This window comes from Hippoglossus stenolepis, chromosome 1 (assembly GCF_022539355.2).
Source record: "Hippoglossus stenolepis isolate QCI-W04-F060 chromosome 1, HSTE1.2, whole genome shotgun sequence".
Classification (NCBI taxonomy): domain Eukaryota; kingdom Metazoa; phylum Chordata; class Actinopteri; order Pleuronectiformes; family Pleuronectidae; genus Hippoglossus; species Hippoglossus stenolepis.
The window spans coordinates 32637145-32656951 of record NC_061483.1 but is presented as its reverse complement, the minus strand read 5'-3'; the positions used below and the strand labels follow the sequence as shown (position 1 = coordinate 32656951).

Here is a 19807-nt window from a genome sequence, read left to right as displayed (position 1 = left end):
AGTTGAATATTGGATCCGCCTTAACAAGGCTGTCGACGCAGCTGAGGAAGGCTTGAGGAGACAAGGACGACACATTGATGATCCCAGTCGAGAGGTGACCATGATGTTTGTAAAGTATTGTCCAGATCCCTCTCTTGCTGCAGTGTTAAAGTTCAAAGCACCAGACAAGTGGACTGCTAGTGAAATACAGGAGCAGGTTGATCGATATCAAATTGAACTGAAGGAAAAGTTATTTACCGAGCCAAGTTGCCCTACGCCAGCTAGAAATGTGACAGCTCATGTTCAAACAACTGCAGTCGATGTGTCAGCTTCAGCCAGCTGCGCAGTGTCGCCTCCTGTCCAGTTGGAAGTGAGTGCCACACCTAACGCTCAGATTGATGACAATTGCATTAAGACTCTCATTGGCCTCCTCGACCGTACACTTGCTCAAAACAATCAGGCAGCAGTTAGACAGCACTCACCTGACCAGTTACAAAAGAAATTCTGCAGGGTTTGCAAGTCTGTTGAGCACTCCACTCTTGCTCACTGTAGATACGAGCGCTTGTGTTTTTCTTGTTTCAAGCCTGGCCACATTAAGAGGAACTGTCCGAATAACAATTTCAGACAGGAGCATCAGGTCACAAACTCACCTCGAGAGCAGCAGCCTTTAAACTAATCGACTCACATTTGGGGAGGGGATGTGTGGGTGACAGTAAACAAACCCTCAAAAGTGACAATGGACTTGAACAGTGTTTTGTGAAGGCGTGCAGTACAGCACCAGTTGGTGTGAAAGTGATAGCTCAGAACACACAAAGAGTTGAACCATACGATGAACTGTTCTACGCTCCAGTCAGTGTAAATAATAAATTCCAGATGAGAGGAATGCTAGACTCGGGTTCCATGGCCTGTACATTCAGTGAGGAAGCAGAGAAAAAGATGCTCAAAGAAAACATATTGTCAGAACCTAAACAAATGGACGAAGAAGTGGTTTTAGTAGGGTGTGGAGGAAAACTCACGAAACCAAAATGTATGTACGAGGTTGAACTGAAAGTGTATGGGGAGAGTTGCATTGTTCCAGCTCTTGTGGCACCAGGTCAGCGAGACGACCTTATCATTGGCACAAATGTGATAAAGTTCCTTATGCACCAGTTGAAAAACAGTGATGATTATTGGCGGCTCATCACCAATGACAGTCTCTCATCATCTCCTGAGTGTGAGCAGTTCTTGGACCTCATGGCAAACACATCCCGTTGGAGGGGTGAGGAGCTGCCAAACAAGATTGGCACAGTCAAGCTCAAGCAGTCTGTCATTCTTCTGGCGAGGCAAGAACACCTTGTTTGGGGCAAGCTACCTAAAGATACACCTATGTCACCAGGAAGTACTGTTATTGTTGAACCCACTTCATCCAAATCAATGCCGCGAAACATCATGGTTGGCCGCGTTGTGACACCGCTGTGGGGTGACAGGTGGGTCCCCATGAAGGTCACCAATCTGTCTGATAGACCCATTAGGCTAAGAAGAAACTGTAAGCTTGCCGACGTGTCCCCCTGCTTGGCTGTTGAGGATTTTGAGGTCTTCCAAGGCTCTAGCAAGGTTGAAAAAACTGCCCCTGAAGAACACTCCACTTCCACCAATCTTTCAGACCTTGAACAGAGACTGCAAGATGTTGGTCTTAGCAACTTTGACATAAAATCATGTCATACTGACCACAAGGGGAAAGAAAAGTTAGTTCAGTTACTTGAGCGCTACAATGATGTCTTCTCAAAGCATGCATTGGACTGTGGTGAGACAAAGGGCTTTGTCCATCGGATCCGACTTACCGATGATCGTCCGTTTCGCCTTCCTTATCGGAGAGTTCCACCTGCTCAGTATCAGATACTACGACAGGTTCTGACAGAAATGGAAGAGCAGGGGATCATACGGAAATCTGTGAGTGATTATGCCTCACCATTGGTGCTGGTATGGAAAAAAGATGGAAGTTTGAGGATCTGCACCAATTTCCGTTGGCTGAATGCGAGAACATTAAAGGATGCCCACCCGCTCCCACATCAATCAGATTGTTTGGCTGCTTTGGGAGGAAACACCTTTTTCAGCACAATGGATTTGACATCTGGCTTTTATAACATCCCAATGGCTGAAGTGGACAAGAAATACACATCTTTCACTAAGCCACTAGGCCTACACGAGTATAACAGGATGCCGCAGGGACTGTGCAATAGTCCTGCGTCATTCATGCGCATGATGCTGAGTATATTCGGTGATCTCAACTTCAGCAGCCTTTTATGCTACTTGGATGACCTGCTCGTTTTTGCACCAACTGAGGGGGAGACTTTACAGAGACTGGAGATTGTCTTCCAACGACTGCGAGACCACAACCTCAAGTTAAGTCCTAAAAAGTGCCACTTGATGCAAGCATCTGTCAAGTTTTTGGGCCATATCATAGATGGCAGTGGGGTGGCTGTGGATCCGGCAAAGGTCGAAGTCATATCTAAGATGTCCAAAGCTGATCTCATGGAAGATGATGGGTGTACACCTTCAGTGCGGAGGATCAGATCCTTTTTGGGGATGGTATTTTATTACCAGCATTATATCCCCAATTGCTCTTCCATCGCTAAACCACTCTTTGCTCTCACTGCTGGACAGAAGAGAAGAGGAAAAGCGAAAGTAAAGGAAAATGCGGGGACATACAGGAAACTTAAACACGATGACTGGACTCCAGAATGTGACATTTCTTTAGTCAGTCTGAAGGAGAATCTATTGAACTGCGTGGTTCTTGCCCACCCTGATTTCTCACGCCCACTGATTCTGTCAATCGATGCTTACTTGGACGGGCTTGGTGCAGTATTGTCACAAATACCAGTTGGTGAAAGTAAAGCACGACCCATAGCTTTCGCAAGTAAGACCATGAGCAGTTCCCAAAAGAGGTATCCAGCTCACAGGCTAGAGTTTTTGGTGCTTAAGTGGAGTGTGTGTGAAAAGTTCAGCCATTGGCTAAAAGGCACTTCTTTCACGGTGTGGACATACAACAATCCACTCACATACATAATGACCAAACCCAAACTTGACGCCTGCGAACAGCGCTGGGTTGCCAAGCTCGCTCCATACACATTCAATCTAAAGCACATTGCAGGAACCAAGAACATAGTGGCTGATGCCCTTAGCCGGGATCCGTTCGCTAGGACAGTTGGTCAGAGGCTTATCACAGAGTGTTATGACAGTCTACTTACTGAATCTGATGAAGTTGGGGAAGATGGGGTTCAAGATGCCTTTCGTCTAAAGGTACAGTGTTTCCAGACAAAGAGATCCACACCAGGGTATGCAGATCAGTCTCATCCTCTCCCACTCTCATGTAACAGAGTTGTGAAAGCACTTCTTGATGCTCATGACCAATGGGATGCTGCCACAGAGTGTAGAGCAGCTCAGTTAGTCCAGTCTGTTCAGCACCTCGTACCACCAGGACACGACCTGTTACCTACCTTCTCCCTGGAGGAGCTCCAACAAAGCCAAGAGCTGGACCCTAGCATCTCAAAAGTTCTGCCGTTTCTGAGTCAGAAAAGGAGACCCTCAAGGAGGGAGAGAGTCGGTTTAGACACAGGGGCCTTGGTGCTCATCAAGCAGTGGGAGAGACTTAAAGTTCTTGATGGAGTGCTTTACCGTGTTACCAAGGATCCCTTAAGTAAACAAAAGAGACACCAGTTTGTTTTACCTCGATGTCTGGTAGAAAAGGCCTTGCGGGGTGTGCATGATTTAGCTGGATATCAGGGACAGGCAAGAACAATTCAGCTGACAAGACAGCGATTCTTTTGGCCTAGGATGGAGCATCAGATAAAAGATTACGTCAAATGCTGTCAGAGGTGCATCCTGGCTAAGACACCTGATCCATCCGCCAGAGCTCCTCTCGCAAGTATCAGGACCTCAGCTCCTATGGAGTTAGTGTGTTTGGATTTTTGGAGCACAGAAGACAGCAAACAGTGTTCAGTGGATGTTCTCGTTTTGACAGATCACTTCACAAAGTTGGCCCACGCATTTCCATGCGAAAATCAGACAGCAAAGCAGGTTGCTAAAAGGTTATGGGATAACATCTTTTGTGTCTATGGATTTCCAGAGCGCATCCACACAGATCAAGGGGCCAATTTTGAAAGTGAGCTGATAGCGGAACTACTCGGGTTATCAGGAGTCTCCAAGTCGCACACTACGGCATACCACCCAATGGGGAATGGAGGAACTGAGAGATTCAATAGGACTCTGGGTAATATGCTTCGTTCGTTGCCATTGAGAGAGAAGGCCAAGTGGCCCCAACAAATACAGACTCTAACTTTTGCATATAATGCAACGGTGCATGAGACGACTGGATATGCTCCCTTCCATCTCATGTTCGGCCGTGTTCCGAGACTCCCTGTTGATGTCATGTTCAAACAAGTGTTACAGGACCCTGTGGTTGTTGACTACAGCAGCTATGTGAATACACTCATGTCCCATCTCCAAGAGGCAGTAACTATTGCGCAAAAACATTGCATCAAAGAGCAGGAAAAACAGGCCAGGGGTTACAATCAAAAAGTCAAAGGAACTTACCTGAACAAGGGTGACAGAGTACTCCTCGCCAACAAAGGTGAGAGAGCAAAGAAGAAGCTTGCAGACAAGTGGGCGGCGACAGTATATACTGTCATAGACAAAAACCCACAGACTCATATATACAAGCTGGAAGATGATGAGGGGAACACAAGAGTAGTGCATCGCAATCTTATCCTTGATATCAGTTTCCTGCCCATTGAATCTGCTGAGGGAGATATGACTGAAGCTCAGAGCTCATTTGATGATTCTGAAGAGCAGTCTAATTCAGTGGGTCTTGTCAGCTCTTTGGGGGAGGAGGATTCAGAGGATAGGACGAGTGCTTGGGTGCTGAGTGGAACAGGGGATGCCAGCAGTCGCAAATCCTGGGTTGGTGATGAAACACACATCAATCAACCATGTCAGGAAGATGCTGAAGTTGGGAGTGGAGAAATAAGTCACAAAGACGGCGACACTCGCAACTCTCTCAGACTACAGACTGATGTTGACGTTGCCACAGATAGTGACAGTTTTCTTGCAGTACCGACAGTTGACATCGAACACAACCAAAATAGCCAAGCATACACACCACTAGACACACAAGGTGTAGTTAGGACACGTGCTGGCAGAGTTGTTAAGAGAGTTAACCGTTTGGTAGACACAATGGCTCAGACGCCATTCACCTTTAGGGGGTTGGCAGATTCCATCAGTAAGAGATCACAGTCTCTTCTTACCCTGTTTTAGAGGGGTTGTTTTGTTTATTTTTTTTTCAGTGTATCTTATTGGTTTGAGATACTGTAATTAATGTGTTTATTTTCTAACATGTACGCTTTGGGACTCAGTAGGTCGGGTGGTTTGGTGTACAAGGCACCATACTGTTCTATGAGAGATTTGATCACCCTTTTTATTTCTCTGAACCTGGTTACCAGGTAGCTTATACAGCTGAAGATAAAGATTGTACTCTTTAGGTGGACCCGTTCCAGTTTTGACAGGATGTCAGTTGTCTCTGTTGTACATGTTTTATCCTGTTAGGTACGCAATCAGGATTTTGGTGTAATTCAGGAGGGGTGAATGTAGCAGGTATTAAAACTAATATTGCATTCCACCAAAAATCCCTCAGTTTTTGTTAATTATTGCTGTTTATTGTATTGGGTGTTTTACATGGGTTTGGCGCCCTCTATTGGTCGTGGGCGGACATTGTGTTTATTTTCCCGGCTCTCGCCAGAATGCACTGGAGCTGGCCGAGAGCGGTACGTATTTTGTACAGAGCGACACTAATGTGTAAATTTCTAAGCTAAAGACATATGTAAGTGTTTAGAATGATTCATTTGCTTGTTATATCATAGCAGTCGAGTCGTTTCATTTAGAATGTGTTCAAGACATAAAGGCCTGGAAGACCGATAATCTTTACAACTAAATTCAGACAAAACTGACAAAATGAAAATTGTACCTCAGAAAAACATTATCTGACCAGATAGTTGCCTTGGATGGCATTAGCCTGGCCTGCAGCTCTACTGTAAGGAACTGTTAGGAAGTTATGTTTGACCAGGACATGTCATTTGACTAGCACATTTAAAAAAGATGGATGTCTGGAGTCCAGTGCATGTCTGCAAGCAGCTCAAGAGTAGAATGGGGGCAGGTCCGGGAGGCAGATACCATCTCTACATTTATGGTTAGACTTTCCTCTTTGATAAACTTTAAATTAAGGCTGGTTCAGATTAGCCCTGAACCATCCCTTAACTTGCTGATATAGGCCTAAACGACTGGGAACTCCCATTATGCACTGAGCACTCTCCTAATTCTGCGGGTATCTCTGACTCCACAGCTGCTGGATCCAGATCAAACACTACTCAACTATCATTATTATTATTATAATAATAGCTATTTATAAATGCTAAAGAGTGAGTGGTTCGTCTCTAGCCACTGTGGGTAGACCTCGGTGGCAACGTCAATTACCACAATCACAAAAAACCCATGTTAATACCAGGTGTGAACAGGGTAACAATACTGTTCTGGGATCACATGTTAGAGACATTGCCTCCACTTAAAGGACTTCTTATTTCATCTTATTTATAAGTTTTTTGATTTAAAAGGTCAAGCACTGCTTGATTTGCTTGCTCTGACATCACACCACTGCCCTGTCCTCCCTAAATTCCACCAACAAGTAACATATCCAATGAGAGGCCTAAACAAAATGGATCATGTCTACAGCACGGGGAAGGGAAGGATATAGTCTCCCTCCACCACAAAGGGTTGTCTGATCATCTATCATCCGTGCATACAAACCACTCATTAGGAAAATAGAGCCTTGTGTGAGAATCATGAAAGCATGGTCTGAGGGGGCTTCCTCTTAACTCCAGGACTGTTTTGAACGCACATACAGCCTCACTGACTTGTAGCTCTCACCCCCACTGTAATGAAGCTTTGAGAGGATGGTACTAACGTCATATAAATCAGCACATCCACCCACCCTGGACCAGTGACAGTTCGCCTATTAAGGCAACAGCTTAGAGTGGACAGGGGACATCATCAACACACCTCTGCACACCCCCATCTCCCATCTGGAGCTCCATGGGACATATGTAAGGATGCTCCTTTTGGACTTCCCCAGCAGAATGGAGACCAAACGGCTGGACCAGGCGATGGAAAGGACTTTCTGACCAAACGCTCACAGACCAATATGCAACACACAACACAAACAATATTGTAAAGTTTGTAGATGACACCACTGTGATTGTGCTGATACACAATGGTGATGATCCTGCCTACAGAGATGAAGTCTGCAGATTGACAGAATAGTGTACCACTAAAAGTTGATGATGGCAGGAGTTGATAATCAACTTAAGGACACCGAGTGTGGAACCTGCTCCATTACTAGCTGTATAATGGAGAGAGAGTCATTTCAAAATTCTAGGCACACAAATCTCCCAGGACCTCACATGGACCCTGAATGCCACTGCTCTGTTAAAGAAAGCATAGAAGTAGCTGTATTTTCTCAGGACACTGAAAAGAGACAACCTGTCTCTTTATGGTGATATGTGGTATGCTCACTTTTTTAATGCATTGTAATGGAGCAGGTTCCACACTCTGTTTCATTAAGTCGATATCAATTGCCCTTATCAAGTTGATTGACCTGTGTGAGATGAGTCACTTATAATTGTGTGGCCCGGCAGAGAGCAGGTTTTGTAAATGGTCCCTAGTGAGCTTAGTTCCAGTTATATATTGTGCCAGTTTTATGACGCTTTGAAACAGCTAGGAGTTTAGTTCTACATATAACGTTAGACTTAAAACTTCCCTTTTTGTTAAAGCCTATAGATAGGGCTTGATCAAATGAGTCCTGAACCATACCTTAGTTATGCTGCTATAGACCTAGACTGCTGGGGGAACTCCCATCATGCACTGAGCAATTATTTCTGTCTCTCTGCCCCTACATATATTTATTTTACTACTTGTCACAATTTTTTTGTTTTTTCCCTCCCGCAGTCTCCCTCACTCTTTCGCTTTCTCTCTCTGTCTGTCTCTTTCTCTCTGTCTCCTTCTGCAGGTATTTCTGACTACAGAGTGTCAGGATTCAGACAACAACAACTATTAATATTATATGATTTGTTGCTGTTATCATTAATAACATCTGTACATCCATAATAATCACTCTCGTTGTTTTCATTATAACGACTAGTCTGTCAGAGCTGACAGCTGCTGATGGTACACAACTGTTCCTGGTCTTGGAATTGATATATTTGGATTGGGTGCGTGGTGTCACGGGATATGATGTACAATTGGTCTGTGAGTTTCCTGGGCTGCTAAACCGGTTAAAATAGAAATGGTCTGTCAAAATTTAAGGAATTCATAATTATCGGTTCTAGGGCCAGGTCCAGATAGGATGGCATCTGGGTAGGGTTTCAGACCGTTGTCCCACTTTTAGTGACTTCCATGGGAGAGGTTTATCCCAATTTAAAGGAGTTTTTTTCTCTCCACAGTTACTGACTGCCTACACATTGTGGACACTCTTAGATTACTCTCTAATTTTGTAAGGTCTTGTCTTTTTCCTGTCGCAGTTTCCTTGCTGTCTTTACTGCTTCTATGGTGTAGATACATGTGAAAAGTGATGTGACATTAACAATCCGTGTGCAATAATCCGGTACCCGGCGCACGCACGCACGCACGCACTCCTAAAACAATGATGATGCTCCAGAGTAGAACATATAAATACATTTTTTAAAACATTGAACATTGTTGCAATGCCAACATATTATTTACTATGAAACAGGAAGCTGTTTTCTAGGGATCTAGTATGTTTGAAAACTCACAAAATTTGGTACACACACCAAGGCCAAAAATGTGGAATCTGAGGGGGTTGTTTGGCCTGGGTGTGACAAGACATCTAAACTATCCCAATGACAAATCAAGAAGCTTTTGAGTTGTGGTACTTACAGCTTTAATGAGAATGTTTACTTTCTTTTGTTTGTTGGTTTCAATTCCATCAAGTCCCTCTCTTGACCTGATGGAATTGATGCCCACTTAACAGGATGGGTGATTGTTGGCAGTGGATGTGTGTGTTCTCCATGCAACCTCTTATTTGGATTGCTCTCTTCATAGTGGATGTGCTCAATAAAACAGAAGTAAATTGAATGCTGGAGGTTTGTGTAGAGTGAGTTAATCTATGGCAGTATTCAGATATCCTGGACAGCATAGAGACATGGCTGTCACAGTTTGTGTGTGCAAATGTGTCTTACCATTAGAGTTACCAGGATGAGGACCAAAGTGCTGCGCAGGTAGGAGTGTCTGAACTGTTTGGGCGTACAGTTTGGATTGTTGACTATTTCCAGAATCAGCTCTTCCTGTTAACACAAATACACACACAGACACACACACACACAGTTTATGACGGGGGAGTGATAGAAAAAGCCATGTCTATAAAAGTGCTGTGTGTGTGAATGGGTGGATGTGGCCTGTGCTGTAAAGCACTTTGAGTGGTTGATCAAACTGGAAAAGCACTACATACAGGCAATGTACCATTTACTCAAGATATTGATGTTGACATTTCATGCATTGTCAAAATCGATATTTCTTATCAGTTTTGTATCTTTATAATTAGATATTACATTACATAATTAAATGTATGAAAATGTAAACAGGAACAATTATTCTAAAAATAAAAACCATGGGGGTTGCTGTTGCTGAGTGGACAGACCCTGACAGCAGTGCTAATTGTGTGTGAAGTATTAAAGACAAAGAAGCATTACAGAAGTACAGAATCACTGTGTGAATATGCAGTTAAGTGAATGTGAATCATACTATACAAAGCTTTTAGTTGTCGTTATGCCTAGAAAAACGCAGTATAATTGCAATCTTCTTACCATTTAAAAACAAGAAAACTGAAACTTGAACACAAATGTACAGTCATGTAATACATTACATTAAAACACAGTGGCTTCAGAGGAGTAAACAGACCCTTTTACTTCACTGTGTAGTATATTGGATAATAAATGGATAAAAATGCCATATTTGCCCACTAGTTAGCACACAGTAATCCATAATGAGTGAAAACATGCTTTAGATCAGTTTTTATTTCGACATTTTTTTGCATTTTTGATGTAGTAAATGTTTAATCTGGAGAGTGATCACACGGAAGAGTGAATGCAGCCAAATAAAGATGGGTACTTGTTCCAGAGTTCAGCACAACAATGACCTGTAGCAATCCTATACATACATCATGTCTGCACTTTACAAGGAGAACTAGAGCAGGCGTTATCTGTTAAGGGGAATGAGATTTTGGAGTGCAGGGGGGCACCTTTTATGCCCCTGGGTTGGTCGAATTTCCACTTTATTGTCTTGCATTTGTTTTGCAGCCCGGCAAAAAGAAAAAACTCACAAGAAACACATGCACAAGAAAGAAAGACATTAAATACATAAATACATTAAATTCATACAAATAACAACAGAAAACTGAGAGCTTGTAAAAACCATCAATAAAACCGTCATTAAAACATAAAAAACAAGACACTTATCAGTCATCAAGAGTGAACAGCAAATGTCTAATCAACTAGGTCAGCATTATAAATTAATATATAATTAAATTCTGTTTGCGCACAGCTTCCCTGTCAAACAAATATATTGATTGAATAAAAAATCTAAATATCAGGTCGGTAGATTAGACTTTGTTGAGTTATGATGCCTCTCTACCCTCCCTCCCTTCATGATTCCTGCACAGTAGTGAGCACTAGAGTTGTGGACATTTCTTGATTCCTAGATGAATCGCGACACGGACGACTCTGCATCGATGCAGAGACAGAACATAATCTATTGATGTTGTTTTTAGTGATGTCCCACCACTGAATAATTATAACCACCGCTGCTTCAGGACAAGGACAGACGCACACTCAAGGTCTGGTCATCCTGTATGTGTTGGAGTCTGCCTCCTTCTCACAACCCTGCTGACCTGCGTTAATTTTACATTTTAACAATAAACACCATCACTGATCACAAGTTATGAGGACACGTACAGGACTGATGTTTACTTTGTGTTTGTTTGATTCGCTCTAGAGTTTGAGACACATATTTGAATCTGCTACACAACGTGAGACGTAATGTGACGCATACAACCAGGACATCAGGGTTAAGACACAGCGATGTGTTTTAACTTCATTGTTGCAGAAGAAGCGACGCACCATTTATCCAGCAACATAAATATAAATTAAGTAGTTTTTTATAAAGATCAGTTCTAAGAGTGAGTGATTGCAAAACATCAGAGGAGCAGAGTCACTTGTTGACCAGCTGAGTAACGCACCTCAGTACAGTGGTGCAGCCAAGGGGGGCCAGGTTTAGGCAACCTTAAACAGTAAAGGCTATAATCAGAGTTTGTCCTTTAAAGCCTTAGGTGCAGCACACAAGTCTAAACTGAATGAATTTCAAATCAGTGTGGAGAGCACTGACCACTGTCATCGACTTACTGTTGTCGTCTGATTTTTGAATTTCAAACCTTACTTTGTAAATTACAGCACACGTGTAATAACAGTAATAGTCTATAATAGCTTTTAAAGGGGACATAGCATGCCCATTTTACCACAAGTTGATATGGTTCCTTGGGGTCTTAATGAAATGTCTGTAACATACTTTGGTCAAAATACCACAAGGATCATTTAAAACAGCACCCTTTTTACCCTGTATAAAACAGCCCTCCACAGAGTGACCTGAGTTCCTGTTCCTTTAAATGCTAATGAGCCAGCTCCCCCCTCCCCCTCTCCCCCCATGATTTTAAACGATATAAATTACATATTTTATATGATATAAATTATCAAATATGCATCCCATACTTTGTATTCCCCTTCTGTTGTCCTGGAGTTTTAATTTTCCCAATCACATAATTAAATGTCCCCTCTGCCCATCCACTACAAGCACACAAGCAGATAGACAGAGAGAGAAAGAGAGGGGGGGGGGGCTATGAAGACCATCATTTACCCCCGAACCCCGACATTCAACGGGTACAACAACAAGCGGAGAAAGCAGAATCGCGGGCTGACCTTATATATACAGTCTATGGGGCTGACCAGCGCGGAGAAATGCACGTCCCGTGTGAACAGCCAGGCGGCTGCGTGCTTGAGAACGGCGCTGCGCTGCCTCGCAGCGGCGCTTCCGCGTCCGGTGTTAACCCGGCGTAACTACTGTAACCCGGCGTACAGTAGTGCTGAACACTGCGGAAGTCTTCCACACTGCTGGCTGTGTGGCGCTGACACATATTCCAGCTCACGCATGGGAGAGCGAGCGGTCGCGCCCGGGCAACTGCTGCAGCCTCCCAGTCCCAACGATCCAGACAAATGCCACATGTGAGTGAATCGCGGGCTGACCAGCGGAGAAATGCTCGTCCCGTGTGAACAGCCAGGCGGCTGCGCGCTTGGGAACGGCGCTGCGCTGCCTCGCAGCCTCGCTGCCTCCGGTGTAAACCCGGCGTAATGAGTGTGGGGGGACGGGGGATGAGGTGGGGGGTGGGCCAAGACCATGTAGGGAGACTTCCAGTGCCTTGTTACGACACAAAACCCAGGAAGCTCAATCGAGTCGCTCAAGCATGACGTTTCTGACTTAGAGGAACTATAACAAAACGCGCGAGTGTTTTTTCCCCAGAGTTTTTGGGTTGGTAGACATGCCAGATACCCACATTAACGTGTAGAAGCACTAACAAGGTGGAATTTGCATGCTATGTCCCCTTTAAAACACTTTTTAAATAAAAATTTTGTTCATATCTGAAAGATTTTATTAACTGACATTCACTTGTGAAAAAGCAGCTATGTGCAGTAATATAGGCAATTGTGGATGTGATACATTGAAATGCATCGAGGTGCATTTGAATCGTTAACTGCTGAATCGTGATCGAATCGTGAGGCCATTCAAGGTGCACATCTCTAGTGAGCACCCAGTCATCACTGTGTCGTCAGACAGGCAGCACCTCCCAACTCCCAGCTCCTGTCCCAGGTGTGGTGGTTTTTCTTCGCTTGTGTGGAGCTGAGTGGTGATACAGAACTTTCCCAGTGATGACTTTTAATGGCTATTTTACTTGTTATGTTTAAATGCAGATTATCTTGTTATCTTGGAGAAATCTACTGATACAAACAGACAGAGGATAAAATAAACATGTGAAATGGAAGCAAAATAGACCCAAATCTCAAAATTTACCAGTACATGAAAAAACAATGGTTTTGCCTGTAGTGTCCTGCCACAGTAACTGCATCATTTTGATTGTAGGCTCCTTATAAGTTTTCATTCTACTAGTTTGTTGTTTGCTGATAGATCTTTATCAATACATGATACAGACAGCCCTCCCTCAAATGTGAAAGGAGGGAATTGTAGGTACACTGAAACTAAGTCCTTGTCACCGGTTATTGTGTGTGTGTAGGTGTAGGTGTGTGTGTGTGTGTGTGTGTGTGTTAGTATATATGTTATATATTTGTCTAAATATATACAAAAAATTATAGTAGCATAGAAAACCATGTCAACCATGAGGGTACAACATCCTCTGTCCTTAACCCTCAACAAGAGTAAGGAATAACTACCAAAAAATCCTATTAACAGGGGAAAAGAACATAGAAACCTCAGAGAGAGTCACATGTGAGGGATCCCTCTCCCAGGACCAACAGAAGTGCAATAGATGACGTGTATATGTCCATAATACACCACCACCCGTAAGAACTTTGAACTTGAGTGAAGTAAGCAAGATTTAAGACAGCTACAGTCCCAGATATGTCAGAGAAAAACAAAGCAGTTATGCAGAAAGGGTAAACTATGACTCAAGCTAACATGTTAGCTATTAACAGGGACAATCTGGCCCCTGAGACAGAGTGGGTCTTGTCTATTTCCACACTTCAATCTGAGCTAAGGAATTACTGCACTGCCATCTCCTTCGAAATGCAAACTTCCCTCGCACCCATAAACGAATCTCTGGATGCGCTTTGCAAAAAACTTGACAAATGTGAACCTTGTCTCACTGGTAAGGAGGAAGCCCACACCAACAGTGATAGGCTGGCTAGCTTGGAGAAACAGGTGGAAAAACTACAGCAAGAGAAGAAAGAACTACAAAATGCCTCCCAAAAAATTGTGTGTGTGCCTGATGCTTGGTGCTGGTTTGAAAGAGAGCCTGGCCTATCGGGAAGCTAACCAAGGACAAACATCTGCACTGTACAGTGATTCCCTGCCCTAGGGTCTATATGTGCCATATGTCTGTTCGTAGCCACAGCCCCATGTATCACCCTCCACTGCAGATCCGCCGTGCGCTTCTCTATTGGGGATTTGTACAGAGACCTCCAACCACCTTTATTCCTGTACACCGGTTAATGATGTTCTCTTTAGGACCTTTACAGCGACTGCTTACAAGTCTTTCCTTGATGTTCTCGAGAAGTCCTTCAGAACGGGTGTTTTAAAAGACAGAAGAGCCCTGTTGTCTTCTTCCTGCCCCTCCATGAATAGTTTAAAGATGGGAAAGCCTGCCCCATAGTTGGTTGATCCTCCACAGAGTGCTGCTCCATTAGGCAAAGAGACTTAAACTTAGTCTCCTGAGTCAAAGTGGCAGGCGTATTCCACTGTCCTCCTGATCATAAATATACTATATTACTGAGTCCAGCTCTCATGAGAGCTCTCCAAAACCTTTATGTGTTTTAAACAAATAACAGTGATCAATCCTATCAAAAACCATCTTCTGATCTATAGAAAGAAGGCCAAGGTCTAACATGTGGAACTTAGATATATCAATAATGTCTGTTATTAAAAACAAATTGTCCATAATGGTGCGTTCAGGGACACAGTACGTCAGACTAATGTACAACAGCGTCCATACACACATTTTTGGGGAAACTCAACATACTCGAAAACTCACCAAATTTCACAGGCCCCTTAGGTCAGGTGCTCAGAAACAGTGCAACCAAAAATGTCTCGATAATGCCTGGTACAAATTTTCCCAGTGGAAATTTCGATAATTCGCCTGAAAAGAGGAAGTGCTTATAACGTCAATGTATATTGTCTAATTTGCTTCTAACTTCACACATACAACAAAGGTCCCACCCTGAAAAGATCCATATGATAATATTTTATATTAGTCATAGTGCCCCTTAACTGTAACAGGAAATGTAATGTTTTACATTTTGGTGTCCCTGAACACATCTTTATACAAATATACTATATTAGTTACAGGGCCCCTAGCTGTGAAAGGAAGTATCATGTTTTATACTTTGACATGCTACGCCTAGCTGTTTCGTTTGATCCACCTCAAAATTAGTCAGGGAAGCTGACCTGAATTTTTTCAGAGCCGACTCCAGACCTTGGAGCTGAATCGTGAGACATAATCAGCAAGCATTCTCCAGTGCCACCCAATTGACGAAGGGACATGCTCTAACATCCTTCCCATTGAGTCCCAAGTGAGTGCCTCTTGTGGGTGTGTTGGCCGGGATGCAGATGCGTAAGCATTTTGTGTATTGCTGACAGAAAATTTAAATCTGTGTTTTTCTCACCTCCCACCATCAAGCTAAGCTTTCAAAATCTTCCTTGACAGAAATCTTTAATAGCAGATTCAGTAAATCTACTATTACCAGATGGTCATGTGAGAAACCAACAAGTAATATAGTAGATCTAAATAACCAGTTGTTATATGTTAGGTTCAGATCAATCCTATCTAACCTGGCAGCCCTCACATTACCCTGAACAGCTCTAACCCATGTTTATTGTCTGGATGTTGGATTGAGTTTTCTCAAAACATCAGTGAGGTCATTTTGTGCGACAACACTGGACAGAAGTGAGGCTGACGCTGGATGAGGCTCTCCTGAGTTTCTGTCTACTGCAGGATGTGGGTGCAGTTCCAGTATCCCCACTACTGTAATGGAGCTACTATTGAACTGCAAAACATCAAGTTTTTTAAACAAACTCAAACGACAAACACTAGAGTTTTGAGCATACACTTTTATGAAAACAAAAGATATATCTCAAATTGTTGCCTGAAATATTTGGATTCTGCCCTCTTCTACATTACAGGCAAACGTTATTTATATAAACAAACTTGAAAGGAGAATTTGCGCACTTCCACGCAAACTCTGACCCCAGCATACAAACATTTTGGAGATGGCAAATTGCCGATGCAGACGTGAACTGAAGAAGATTATTGATCCACTTCATCATTAACATTAAAACCAACAGCGTTATTTGTGCTTGCTTAATAAGAACCTTCAATTGAAAATATATAAAACAAATTACAGAAAATTACATTCAGGTACCATTAAACAGCAGAGCTGCAGAACAGAGTCATTAATAGTTTTTAATATATTCTAACACTGTGCGTGTATCATCAAGGACGAGTGTTTGTGATATTGCTGCAGTGAATGTGACTGTGCCATTAGGCGCACAGAGCGCGCTGGAGATCACTCACAAAAATAAGAGTGTCATCCTACCACGAATGGAAGGATGAGGAGGAAACGAATGTTCAGCGATCGGAAGGAGTTTTTGTCCCATGATGATGACTGATCACCTGATATAGATTCTATAGATCTTTGATCTTTGTGCTGAATTGAGTCCAGTATTTCACAATCCCAGTACAAAACAAGTATATAATAATAATTCTGTTAAATTATATAGATTGAGGACATCACAGCTGCTCTGAATTTAATAATCCTGCTGTTTTGGATGATTAAAATACCAACAGGCATTGCCTCACAGTATGACAGCGTGAAGTGATTATTTTTTTGGCCAGATGTTTGAATTTTATTTTATTTTTTATTTCAGGCACTGTTCTTTCTATCATACTCCCTCTCACTCATTGTATTATCATCATCATCATCATCAGCAGCAGTGTATCAGTATACTTTCTTTACTAATGACATCACTGCTGAACCATAAAATCACTCATCAACATGTTTGTCAGTGAGGTGGAGGTGAAGTCGGTGTCAGAATGTTTTGCTTCCTCTTCTCATCGCTTGACCCCATGATTCACCGTGGAAACCCATTGGTCAGCAGGAAAAGTTAATATTCATGAGGTGCTTAGCATTGACCATTGATGTTTCTTGTAAGAAGAGCACATGTATATTTTTTGTTCCACTCAACTCAGTCACCATTCCTCGCTTTTGCCTATTGCGACTTCCACTTATGTTTAAGTTTCTTATTAGCAATCTTATGGAATGACGTTTGAGTAAAAATTTAATAAATAAATAAATAAATAAGGCTATAAAATAAACCCTTAAATAAAAATATATGGCAATAAATATATAAACATAGCATAATATAAATATATAACTGAATCCATTTACTTAAATAAATATATATATACAATTACTTATTTCAAAATGATGTTTTTCAAAATGTCACTTTTATTTCAAAAATGCCACATTTAATTATTTCATGGGACTTATATTTCATAATGCCACATTTATTTATTTCATGGGACTTATATTTCATAATGCCACATTATACTCTCACATCCCTCTGGATGTGCTGAAGTGCTACGGTAAGCAAATTGCATCATTTCCTGTTTTCCTGAATTTCAGGTTAACGGCTGTTCACAGGAATCTGCAGGCAGCACAGAAAACTGCCAGGAACTGCCGGGAATTGACGCGGGGTTCCAGTTTCTGGCAGTTTTACAAGCCTGAGAATGTTTGCAGGTGACCCCCCTGCTCCTACGCCTAGGGGATGCTTTCACATGAAAATGACAATGCTGTGAGCTTTACAAATGCAAATCAGGATAGTTTCACTCAGTGGTGCAGAGGTACAATGCCTATAAAAAGTATTCACCCCTCTTGGATGTTTCACCCTTTTGTTGCTTTTATACATGAAATCATGGTCAATATAATTTGGCTTTTTTGACAAGAATTTTCAAAAAAACTCTTTAATATCAAAGTGAAAACAAATTTTTACAAAATAATGTCAATTAATTAAAAATATATAAGGTAAAGTAAATGATTGCACAAATATTCACCCCCAATGACTCCGCCATTGTTCCCGAGGGGGTCTCCATTCACCGCCAGGACCGGACAACAAACTCGGGGAAGAGCAAGGGAGGAGGGGTCTGCTGCATGGTGAACAATCTGTGGTGCTCAGATGTGGAGATTATTTCTTCGGACTGTTCTCCGGACCTGGAGCACCTCATGATCAGATGCCGACCTTATTACATCCCGAGGGAGTTTACATCGGTCGTTATTACAGCGGTGTACATTCCGCCACATGCCGACACTAATCAGGCACTGGACAAGCTGCATGCGGTTATCGACAGGACAGAGACATCACGGCCCGAGGCTGCGTTTATTGTGGCCGGTGATTTTAACAACGCCAAGATGAGGAAAGTCCTGCAGCGATACCACCAACACATCAGCTGTCCTACGCGTGGAGCGAACACGCTCGACCATGTTTACACTCCCTTCCGGGATGCGTATAAGGCCCTCCCCCGCCCCCCATTCGGCAAATCGGATCACGTCTCAGTTCTGCTGCTGCCTTCCTATAGGCAGAAACTCAAACGTGACAGACCGGTGACTCGGACCATTCAGCGGTGGACCGACCAATCAGACTCGGCTCTACGGGACTGCTTCAGCACGACGGAGTGGTGCGTGTTCCAGGATGACAACATCAATACGTACACGGACGCGGTCATCTGCTACATCAGCAAATGCATCGATGACGTCGTACCCAGGATTACTGTACGGACATTCCCAAACCAGAAGCCCTGGATTAATGGTGACGTCCATGCAAAACTCAAAGCACGGACTGATGCCTACATCTCAGGTGATCTGGAGGAGTACAGGAAGTCCAGGTACGCGGTCTGGAGTGCTATTAGCAGTGCCAAGAGACTTTACAGGGACAAGGTGGAGTCTCACTACAAGGGCTCCAACACAAGGAACATGTGGGCTGGACTCAAAACCATCTCTGACTACAAAGCAAAGACCAGCAGTGCGGATGTAGTGTCTGCATCTCTCCCAGAGGATCTGAACACCTTTTATGCACGCTTTGAGAGCAACTCCCCGGCTGTGGAGATCCAAGACGCCCAGGAGGGCCGCTGCCCCCCAGTAATATCCAGGGCAGATGTGTGGAGATCTCTTAACCGGATCAACACACGCAAGGCACCTGGACCTGATGGCATTCCTGGCCGAGCTCTCAAGGTGTGTGCAGATCAGCTGGCAGATGTTTTCACAGACATTTTCAACCTGTCACTGCTCCAGTCTGTAGTCCCCGCATGTTTCAAGGAGACCATCATTGTCCCTGTTCCCAAAAAAACAAAAACCCTCTGCCTGAACGACTACCGCCCAGTAGCACTCACTTCCACCATCATGAAGTGTTTTGAGCGGCTAGTCAAACCCTTCATCACCTCCTCCCTCCCTGACTCTCTGGACCCTCTTCAGTTTGCCTACAGGCCAAATAGGTCGACTGCAGATGCCATCTCCCTCACCCTTCACACTGCCCTCTCCCACCTGGACCAGAGGGACACATATGTGAGAATGCTGTTCATTGACTACAGTTCAGCATTCAATACCATCGTGCCCCTGAAGCTCGTCACCAAGCTCAGAGACCTTGGGCTCAACATCGCCCTCCGTGACTGGATTCTGAACTTCCTGACGGGCAGACCACAGGCGGTGCGGATAGGCAGCACCACATCCTCCACCCTGACTCTAAACACCGGTGCCCCCCAGGGCTGTGTGCTCAGTCCTCCTGTACTCCCTGTTCACGCATGACTGCGTGGCCACCCACAGCTCCAACACCATCATTAAGTTTGCTGATGACACGACTGTCATAGGCCTGATCACCGGCGACGATGAGAAGGCCTACAGAG

At 43.5% G+C, this 19807-nt stretch overlaps 1 protein-coding gene across 1 annotated transcript in view; it reads right to left on the bottom strand.

The window, feature by feature from the left end:
- The window catches only part of LOC118106041 (anoctamin-9), a 207854-nt gene that overhangs the window by 137147 nt on the left and 50900 nt on the right, over nucleotides 1–19807 (bottom strand). Inside the window, exon 13 of the mRNA XM_047339454.1 lies at nucleotides 9261–9365. Within this exon, the coding sequence (XP_047195410.1) occupies nucleotides 9261–9365 (105 nt within the window). The remainder of the gene's footprint in view (nucleotides 1–9260; nucleotides 9366–19807) is intronic.